The sequence below is a fragment of the Oryctolagus cuniculus genome, chromosome 12 (assembly GCF_051225735.1).
Source record: "Oryctolagus cuniculus isolate XC-2025 breed Fujian yellow rabbit chromosome 12, ASM5122573v1, whole genome shotgun sequence".
Taxonomy (NCBI): Eukaryota; Metazoa; Chordata; class Mammalia; order Lagomorpha; family Leporidae; genus Oryctolagus; species Oryctolagus cuniculus.
In genome coordinates, this window is record NC_142878.1 from 82,082,426 (window position 1) to 82,093,188 (window position 10,763).

The 10,763-nt window shown below is 40.9% G+C and overlaps 1 protein-coding gene across 49 annotated transcripts in view; it reads left to right on the top strand.

Moving 5' to 3' along the window:
- Window positions 1-2,990, top strand: part of RNF111 (ring finger protein 111) — a 137,274-nt gene extending 134,284 nt beyond the window's left edge. For all 49 annotated transcript variants that reach the window (XM_017347993.4, XM_051821951.3, XM_089310458.1 and 46 more), the window contains one exon: window positions 1,340-2,990. In XM_017347993.4, coding sequence (XP_017203482.2) covers window positions 1,340-1,457 — 118 coding nt within the window. In that variant the 3' untranslated portion in view covers window positions 1,458-2,990. The remainder of the gene's footprint in view (window positions 1-1,339) is intronic.
- Window positions 2,991-10,763: the final 7,773 nt, after the last annotated feature.

The following is a 10,763-nucleotide window of genomic DNA, read 5'->3' on the forward strand; positions in this document are numbered from 1 at the left end:
AAGATTATTTTAAGCTCACACCAAGGCTAGCTTTTGTAAATCTTTCAGAAAGAAGAATCTGAGAGACTTGGAGATCTGGGGAATTACACTACTGTATTCCCCAAAGCTTAAAAACAGGAATCTAGACTGGTTGGATGCAGTTTGGTTGACAGGGCTTTCTAAAATTGATTTAGCTCTAAGATTTCCTCGCAGCTTGTCGGACTGTTCTCTACTTTGACTTTTATAATTTAGAAAGTGTTAGGTTATTTTGCTAAACCAGTATTAATTTTAGGTTTTCTTTCTATCTGTACACTTAGTGTTTTGTTACTATTTCCTGATTTTTCAATGTCACATAATGCCTTAAAGCAGGTTCTATGACATATTGTAGAACCATGTGATAATAATGTTGATCTACTTTATAATTATACTGAGAAGGCAAAAATTATAAATTATTGCCTACCATACCACATAGAAAGTAATTTGAGTGCTGTGTTTTCAATGGAGATTTATAAATATGAAAGTTAGTTGCTTTTACAATATTGACTAATATTGTTCAAGAAATAATTAGAATACCTCTTTTTAGCTACTAGTTTTACAAAACATTAGGAAGTCAAAGTGCTTTCAACAATGGACAGTAGTAATAATGGACATTGGGTCAGTTACTTTTATCCCACATTTATACTGAAATTCAGTGGTACTCTGTCTTCCTGGAAGCTTTATTTCTCCCTTTCTTATTGATAATATTTATGGTATCCTAAAGTAAACATCTCCTTTTGACCTGCCAATAAAATGGTAGCACAGAAGTAAGTGGGTATGACAGTTATCCTGTGAAAACAATATTATTGATTTTTAGTCAGTCATGTATTAAAGTTTAATATATCAAAATCTTCTGGATATAAAATAATATGTCCTTAATTATAACAACATGGCTACTATATATTTACAACATAAATTCTAATTTTTTTGAGAGATTATTACATTAGAGAATATATTGAAAAATACAGTGATTTGGTATTAGAAATATGTATGCAGTGTTATGTGATAGAGAACATACTGCCGGCTCCATAGCATTGAGAGCTCATGCACATAGACAAAACCGGAATGGCTGCCAACGTAATTTTTGTTCTTACGATTGTTGATGTTATATAATTTCATTCCATTACTATTACAGTTCATTATCTTAGTCATTTCTATATTATACTGCCCATAAGGGAGATGTTTTTTTTCTCCAGAAGATAAAGTGCCTAGTAACTTTAAAACAGTGCTGAATTATTTCATGCATAACTTCTTTACAAATAAATGGCCTGGTAATTGTCATTTTTAAAATTAACTTGCTTTTTGTTTTCTTTGCCATTGCTAGACGCCTTCCATGTATGCACCTTTTCCACCAAGTGTGTGTTGACCAATGGCTGATTACCAATAAGAAGTGCCCCATATGCAGAGTGGACATTGAGGCCCAGCTGCCAAGTGAAAGTTGACACCATGTTTCGGGACTCTTGCCCTCCCTCGCGTTCCCATCCTTCCTGGTACTGCAGTCAACCAAAGATGGCATGACTTACCTGCGCAGATATGAAAGCATTGAACTTAGAGTGCTGGCTCTGCTATATGGTACAACTAATGCTAGCCCTACAATTTATGTATACAGTTGATTTTGATGTATTTATAAAGCTTTTTTTTTTTCTAGATTTGACATTTTTCCCGTATCATTTTACTGTATTTTTGCATGGTTCCTTGTATTGCATTTCTTTGCACATATTATGGGCTTGTGACCCTAAACTTGCAGGCAAGATTAGCTGCTTTAGTAAGTAGAGTTTTGTGGTCTTTGTTTTTTACATAGTACCAAGCCTTGAGAATTATGAAATTTTTTTATCCATTACTAACCTTTAATTTAATCAATCATGTACTTTAGTTTAATGTATAAAGATCCTCTAGAAAATGATAATATTGTGTATTAAGACATTCCTTAATTAGGACAAAATGGCTGCTGTATATTTACAATATGGAGTTCTGGGTTAAATACCATCCTTAATACTGGGAACAGACTACAACCCATATTCAATCAGATGCAGGTGGTATCCATATCACCAGAGTGATCAATAGAAATTTTCTTGGTGTATCCTTTTCCTCTCAGCACAGTGCAGATAGAGTTGAATATTGATATCATACATTTAGACTGCTGTTCTGATTGTATTTATCTTTTTCCTACATCATTTAGAACTTTCTTTCCCTGATTGAATTTTTGCTGCTGTGAAACAGCTCTGATGAACACTAAATATTAAATTCAGTTACCTGGATTGTACATACTTGCAGATTTAACAAATTTTAGGGAAATTGAAAAAGACATGTAGAGTTTTGTTCAGTCTTCTGCCAAGCATGAATAGTGAAGATATCTGCTTACGTTGATTTTGTAAACACATTTAGTCAAGGTTTAGAATTTCAGTCATTAGCAGGTATCTATGCATTCATAGAACTTCTAAAGGTCCCAGGATCACTTTTAAGGGATTTTTATTAGTCTCAAGATAAATAAAGTCAGCTGAATCTACATGTCTCTTGTTTTATTTCTCTCTAAACTTGAAAACAATAAATCTGCAGAAACTGTGAGGCACAAATTATACTGTCAACCTACTGTTGCTATGGTTATATACTCCCACTTCATACATTACCAAGAGTCGATCACTGATTTAAAATTTTTAATTTCTATAGTTAAGATTTACTGCATAATATAGAATATAAAGTTAAGTTAACATACTAACATTTCTCCTTTGGAGGAAGTTTTAATCCACTTAAGGATACATATTATCAAGATACTTTCATATACAGGATAGTCTAATTTTATTTGTTTAAATATGCTTAATATGCCCCAGATTGCAAATGCATCCAGTCAGTACTATCACTGTCTGTATGTGGAAGACATGTTCCCATGGATCATATGTGAAGATGTCAATAAGCTTGCATTAAGCCACCTGCTTTGTAAGTGGATTGATTAATAAATAACTTATATTTCTATTGTCTTTGTGTTTCATAATTAGTTTTTATAAAACAATTTATATTAACTTGAAATTCATAGAAAGTGATCTCATTTAAATTGACATTTGCATAATTTGGTGTTTGTATTCGTTAAATTATGGCTACTTTTTTACATTAGTAAATGTTACACTGTAGTAATTGTCAATATCAACATGCTTCAACATAGTATGTGCGCAAATGGAGGATGGATTATGGTTAAAAATTTTGGTTATGAAATAACTTTTTAAAGTATACTTGATAATTAAGCTGCTGTTGCAGAAGGTTGGGAGATTAAGGGAGAAAGTGACTCATGTCTGCCATCTTACTGGGCAAAAGAACAAGTTGCCCATCTCCCTTCATTAGACTATGATGGATGTAAGACTTTGCCACTGGAAAACCCTGGCTCTGGGCCAAAGGATTGAAGAAGGATAAGCAAGCTGGAGAAAATTCCATACCATGGAGTCCTCTGGATATTCTCCCAAACACAGGAACAGCACAGATAGATTTTTCTATTTTTTAATATTACTTCAGATTTAGATGCACGACTACCTGTTGATCTGCCTTATAATTACTACTGATTTTTTTTTAATGTAGGTAAAGCATTGTTACTTTAAAATTAATGTAAGTATTTGTGGCACAAAGCTGAATTGTTAATGCAGGAGCTTACCGGTAAGCTATAGAAAATGGTGATAGAAAATGGTGATTAGAAATGAACCAAGTAAGGAAGAAAATGATTTTGAACTTTTAAGTTTTTGTGTTTGTTTTGCTGTCTTCCATCTGCTACTGCATCTTATGTCATAGTGAACATTTCAGTGACAGTTGTCCAAATACTTCAAAACTAAAATTATTTTGTCAGCAAATTCTTATTTTTATTGTTGTTAATATCCAAGTGATAAACTGATATTTGAAACTCTTTTCTTACTTTGGTGACTTTATTTTAGTTGCTAGCACACTTCAACATTTGAGCCGTAACAACTGAGATAGGGAAAAACTAGTCTGTTTTCAAAATCGTTATTTGTAACTAGTTGAAACACTGAAATTAAAATATAAAATCTTGTGGACATTTCATTTTTAGTGTTTTGTGAATGGTAATAATTTAAATCTGTAGAGAATGCATCCTAACGTCTAACTTCCAAAACCTCTGGGAACAGTAAATGCTACTGTTTATTAAAGACTTCATGTGTCATGATGTTGGATATATCAAGGGTGAATTATCTTTTCTCAGTCATAGATTTCAGTTGCTTTCTTGAATTAAGAATTATTTAAAAAAAATTCTCACTAAGGGAGATAAATGTTGCCAACTATACTTTGTCATTGGGCCTGCTGGGGACAGTTTCTTTTCCCTTCTCTACCCATCACAGGCCACATGCGGTATTTAAGAATACTGGTGTGAATATAGAGTTCAGGGTCAGATTTGGGTTTTAAAATTGTACAGCTTCCTGCCAGGATCAGCGCGGTGCGCCGGCTGCAGCGGCGGCCATTGGAGGGTGAACCAACGGCAAAGGAAGACCTTTCTCTCTCTGTCTCTCTCTCTCACTGTCCACTCTGCCTGTCAAAAAAAAAAAAAAAAAAAAAAAAAAAAAAAAATTGTACAGCTTAAGCTCTCTGAGTCAACTTTCTCATCTACAAAACAATGGACACTTACCTTTTCTCATCTACAAAACAGAATGGAAACTTACTTTTTTAGGGTTATTTTGCCAAGATGAAATGAGATAATGAGTATAAAGGGCTGTGTTCATGATACATACTTAAGAATGTAACTTTTTTCTATGCTCATTCCATCTCACTCTACCACCAGATAGTTCCACTTTTGAAAATGGTAGCTTAGGGCTGGCGCCGCGACTCAATAGGCTAATCCTCCACCTTGCGGCGCCAGCACACCAGGTTCTAGTCCCGGTCAGGGCGCCGGATTCTGTCCCAGTTGCCCCTCTTCCAGGCCAGCCCTCTGCTGTGGCCCGGGAGTGCAGTGGAGGATGGCCCGAGTACTTGGGCCCTGCACCCCATGGGAGACCAGGAGAAGCACCTGGCTCCTGCCTTCAGATCAGCGCGGTGCGCTGGCCGCAGCACGCCAGCCGTGGTGGCCATTGGAGGGTGAACCAACGGCAAAAGGAAGACCTTTCTCTCTCTCTGACTGTCCACTCTGCCTGTCAAAAAGAAAAAAAAGAAAATGGTAGCTTAGCAAGATGCTAAACCATAGATCAGTTTTTGCTGTTAACATTTCTGTTTCTTTGAGTCCAGCCAACTGATGACTAGATAAGAAGGAATAGTCCTCTTCATTCTTTATCTGATGGGTTGGAAGGTTCCCAGCACATGTGCTTTCTTCCCCTTTGACTTGCAGGCTTTTTTTTTTTTTTTTGGACAGGCAGAGTGGACAGTGAGAGAGAGAGAGACAGAGAGAAAGGTCTTCCTTTGCCGTTGGTTCACCCTCCAATGGCCGCCGCGGCCGGCGCGCTGCGGCCGGCGCACCGCGCTGATCCGATGGCAGGAGCCAGGAGCCAGGTGCTTTTCCTGGTCTCCCATGGGGTGCAGGGCCCAAGCACCTGGGCCATCCTCCACTGCACTCCCTGGCCACAGCAGAGGGCTGGCCTGGAAGAGGGGCAACCGGGACAGAATCCGGCGCCCCGACCGGGACTAGAACCCGGTGTGCCGGCGCCGCAAGGCGGAGGATTAGCCTAGTGAGCCGCGGCGCCGGCCGGCTTTTTTCTTAATAAAAAGAAAAAAAAAAAGTTGCCCATTAATGTTATTCAAGGCTGTGGTTTAGGCACCTGCTGCCAGTAAATCAGAATTAGCACAAGATCTCCCTGACCTAAAATTAAATTTTTTTTCCTCAGGATTTTTCTCTCCACCAAACTGTTAGGCAGGGGATTGGTGCCCTGTGAGAGTTAATACACATTACTAAGCTGCCTATGTTGCATTTTAGCTTCTTCTAGGCTTACCTTAGGTTAATGGCAATCAATGAGAGAGCGCTTGGAAGGTGTGGGTTTCTGGAATCTTCTGTTTAGCCCCCAAAAATTACATATATGATTCTTCTACTATCACTAGAAAATGGATTAGATTAATTAAATATTAATTTTCTATTGTGGGTTCTGTTCAGTCAGCTTTACTTTGAATTGTGGTATTCAATAAGGGGAGGGGAGAACCTTTGGAAAATGTTAACTTCAGATTGTTATCGATATATTTTGCTCTGGAAAGTGAGAATTTTTTTCTGCCATTGCCTGTATGGCTGGGGGCACAACTCAAAACACATTTTGAGGGCCCAGTGCTGTGGTGCAGCAGATTAAGCGGCTGCCTGCAGCTCCAGCATTTCATATGGGTGCCAGTTTGAAACCTGGCTGCTCTGCTTCTGATTGAGCTTCCTGCTAATGCGCCTGGGAAAGCAGTGGAAGATGGCCCAATTGTTTGAGCCCCTGCACCTACATAGGAGACCTGGAAGAAGCTACTGGCTTTGGCCTGGCCCAGCTCTGGTTGTTGTAGCCATTTGGGGAGTAAAGCAGCAGATGTAAGATCTCTCTCCTCTCTGTGTCTCCCTCTCACTGTAGCTCTGCCTTTCAAATAAAATAAATGTAAAACATAATTTTAAAAACACTTCTAATCTCACAGTTGAGGGATGCCCTGTCTCTCACATAGCTGGGAATTTATCTGTTAGTATGAGACACTCCAGACATGTTATCATGGGGGTTCTGTTCTTTAGATTCTCAGGAAGCTTTGTGTAAGAAAAATGTTTGCCAAGTGAATTGGAAGAGACAGGACAAGTCTCCCATCCACTGTTTTCTAGCCTGTCTAAAAAGGAATGAAGAATGCCTTTCATTGAGTTGCTCTTTTGACTACCGTGCTATTCGTATTTTTGCTCAGAGAGTACCTGGGTTCCTAGAACATCAGTTAGCCACATAGTCCATCAAAGGTTTATTATTTACTGCAGAGAAAGAGTTATCTATTGCTTTGAAACTCCAAAATATAGTGGTTTAACGTCACACATTATCTCAGCTCTGTGTGTCAGGCTGTCGGCAGCAGATTTGTCCGGCATTTGTAGCCCTGTCTCTTGTGGTAGCAGTCATGTGAAGGCTTGACTGGACTGGACGATCTGCTGCTAAGATGACCTTCGAGGCTGTTAGCACACAGTAACCTGGGAAAAAAACCTCATGTCCTTGCTCCACTACCCACCTCCACCCCCAGCCCTGCTCCTTAGGGCTGCTTGAATGTCTCCATGATGAGGTAGATTTCCCCAGAGCAAACGATCCCAGGGAGAGCCGAAAGTAGCCACCGTGCTGTTTCTTTTTTTTTTTTTTTTTTAACCTAGTCTCAACTTATATTCTGTCACTTCTGCCACATTCTATTTATTAGAAGCAAGACTCACTACATACAGCCTGATTTGAGGTAAACTGGGTTCTACTGTTGAAAGAAAGGGTGGCTAAGGATTTGTATGTTTTAAAAACACATTAACTTCTGGTCTTGTGTGGGCAGAAGTTCTATCAGACAGGCTTCAGTGCTTCCCAAGGCCTTCAGTAATGTGTGATTCATGCCTCGGTGCTAGACAAATGTGTGTTTCCTTGTGCCCTCAGGAGACAACCAAATACCAAAACATCTATAAACCACAAAGGCACTCAAGTTTGTGCAAAAAACTACTCAGGATAGCATTATTGAGAAGTCAGAGTTTACACATGATCGCAAAGTCCAGCTTCTGTGCTGTGTTTTACTAAACTCTAGTCCAATGGGAAATGAAAAATTTATTTGGTGCAAGGATCGGGAATGCCTCAGGTTGAGTGTATCTGCTACCTGTTTTGTAACAAAACACCCTAAAACTTAGTGGCTTACAACACATTTGCTCATGGTCGTGCAATTCGGGCAGATCTGAGCGGGCCTAGCTCGATCTCACGGTGATGTAACTGGTGATCCTCAGGTGACTTGCATTCATCTGGGAACTGTAAAATGTCCCTATCATTGTGGGGGAGGCCCCTGGCTAGGCTTGGTCCAGGATCTTATCTCCAAGCCAGAAAAAATTCCAAGAAGACATGAAGGTGAGCAAGAAAGCAAGATTTATTTAAAGGCAAAGGGGATTGCACACGCAGGAGTGAGTGTATGCAGCCTCATGGAGTTAACAATGTCCTCCTTTAATCGGAAAAGGACCGGTGACTTGGCCAGAACTGAATATCCAAAGGAGATGAGGTTGGGGGTGGGGCTTGAGAACACCCATTTCCGTGCCACTTTTTGGAAAATCTCAGAAGTGTCATGGTATCTGGCACACGATGGGAGTGGGTATAGCCTGCAGTCGTGTTGGATATTTCTAGCCAGTACCACTCAGGGTGGTACACACAGAACTGTGGCACAGGTACCAGCAGTCCTGTTCCTCACTAGCCCCCTGCCTCCATCGCTGTAGACTCCCTTATGTTAAGATGGTTCACTTGCTGTTTCTCTCGGTGTCTGTCCCTTGTAAGGGGCAAAACAGAGAACACCAACCTTCCTGAGACATGAGCCTGCAACCGAAACCAGAACCGCACCACTTGTGTCACATTCTGTTGGTCCAAGCAAATAACAAAATTAGCTCAGATTTGGGAGGAGAGGACATAGGCTATACCTGCTAAGGAAATGTGCAGCAAAGAAATTGGGGTCATTTTAAATTCATCACAGGAAGGTAAGATAAGTCCATTTGCCTTGCAAGGAGTCCTACTACAAAGAAGCTGAACATACTCTACAAGAAGCCCACGTAGAGAACGACCTTGGTTCTCAAGTAGGGGCATCCACAGTGCAGCTGTTCTTCCCCTAGGCTGATAGCTGAGAAAAAGAAGCTTATAGGTTGGAGATCACTGGGTATGTCTGTTCCCCTGCCTCACCTTTGTATAACTTGGGAAATCTTTGCACAGTATTCTTGGTAGCTACTATTAGAATGGTTCATTTTATCTGGCACTTTGGGCCATGGCTTAACAATCATTTGGTCAAACAGTATTCTAGGTGTGTGTGAGAGGCTGTTTGTAAATGTGGCTCATTTGAGTCAGCAGACTGAGTAAAGCAGATGGCGCTCCCTAGTGTGGATGAGCCTCGTCTAATCAGCTGAAACCTTGATCGGAACAAAAAGGCTGCCCTCCCGCAAATAGAGGGAAATCTTCGTGTCTGACAGTCTTTGAGCTGGAATGTAAGCTTTCTCTGCCTTCAGACTCAAACCAAATGTCTGTTCTGGGTCTCGAGTCTGCCAGCTCTCTGACTAGAAGTACGGGCTTAGGTCTTGAGGGTCTCCAGTCTGCATATTGCAGATCCTGAGACTTGTCGGCCTTCATAACTACATAAGCAAATTACAAGGAATCTTGTATTTCTGTTTACACACACATCTTATTGGTTCTGTTTAGCTGTAGAACAGAGCAATACAGTGATCATGCCTCTGGTTATGTTCTTCCTGTGACAGAGTACTACTTATGGAGGGAAGCACATTTCCTTTGGGGGCGGACTATGGTGCAGCGGGTTAAAGCCCCAGCCTGCAGCGCCGGCATCCCATATGGGCACCGGTTTGAGTCCTGGCTGCTCCTCTTCTGATCCAGCTCTCTGCTATGATCTGGGAAAGCAGTAGAAGATGGCCCAAGTCCTTGGGCCCCTGCACCCCTGTAGGAGACCTGGAAGAGGCTCCTGGCTTCGGATCAGCTCAGCTCACGTGTCTCTCTCTCTCTCTCTCTCTCTCTCTCTCTCCCCCCCCTTCCTCTCTTCCTCTCCTCTCTCTGTGTAACTCTGACTTTCAAATAAATAGAACAATTATTTAAAAAAAAAAAAAAAGGAAAGAGAGAGAGACCAAGTCAAAATCCGGAGCCTGGAACTCAATCTTCCACATGGGTGGCAGGGACCCAAGTGCTTGAGCCATCACCAGCTGCTTCCGGGAGATGCTGGAATCAGAAGCAGAACTGGGACTCAAACCCAGGTACTCTGTTATGGGGTGCAGGTGTCCCAAGTGGAGTTTTAACTGCTGCTCAAATGACCACCCCTAGAAAGTTCTTTTCCTTTGGTTCCTGTAACATTAGGTATAGGGTTGATAGTCTAGAGAAACGTGAGAATAAATCTGGTTTCTTCTTGAGTGCTAGTTCTTCAGATATTATAGTACAGCTATCTTCATTTTGCTTAAACTGTATCTTAAAGCTATTAAATACGCTTGTCATCATTTTCTGTATACTTATAGTTAATTAATGTTCTCTATAATTGATCACTAACTATACTTCCTGTGGTCTGAGTTTTATAAAGTATGGAATTATATATTCATGAACTCATGCTAATGAGTTAGGTCTTAGAGTGATGGTATTTTCTTCTTTCTTAAAGATTTTATTTATTTATTTGAAAGGCAGAGTTACAGAGAGCAGGAAAGAGAGAGGTCTTCCATCCACTTATTCATTTCCCAAACAGCCGCAATGGCTGGGGCTGGGCCAGGCCAGAGCCAGGAGCTTCTTCTAGGTCTCCTATGTGGGTGCAGGGGCTCTGGCACTTGGGCCATCTTGCGCTGCTTCCCAGGTGCATTCACAGGGAGCTGAATCAGAAGTGGAGCAGCTGGAAATCAAATCGGTGCTCATCTGGGATGCCGGCGCTGCAGGCTGGGGCTTAACTAGCTACTCCACAGTGCCAGCCTCTCTCTCTCTCTCTCTTTTTTTAAAGATATATTTATTTAGGGGCTAGCTCTGTGGCGTAGCAGGTAAAGCCACCGCCTGCTGTGCCAGCATCCCCTATGGGCGTCGGTTCAAGTCCCGGTTGCTTCATTTCCCATCCAGCTCTCTGCTGTGGCCTGGGAAAGCAGTGGAAGATGGTCCAAGTCC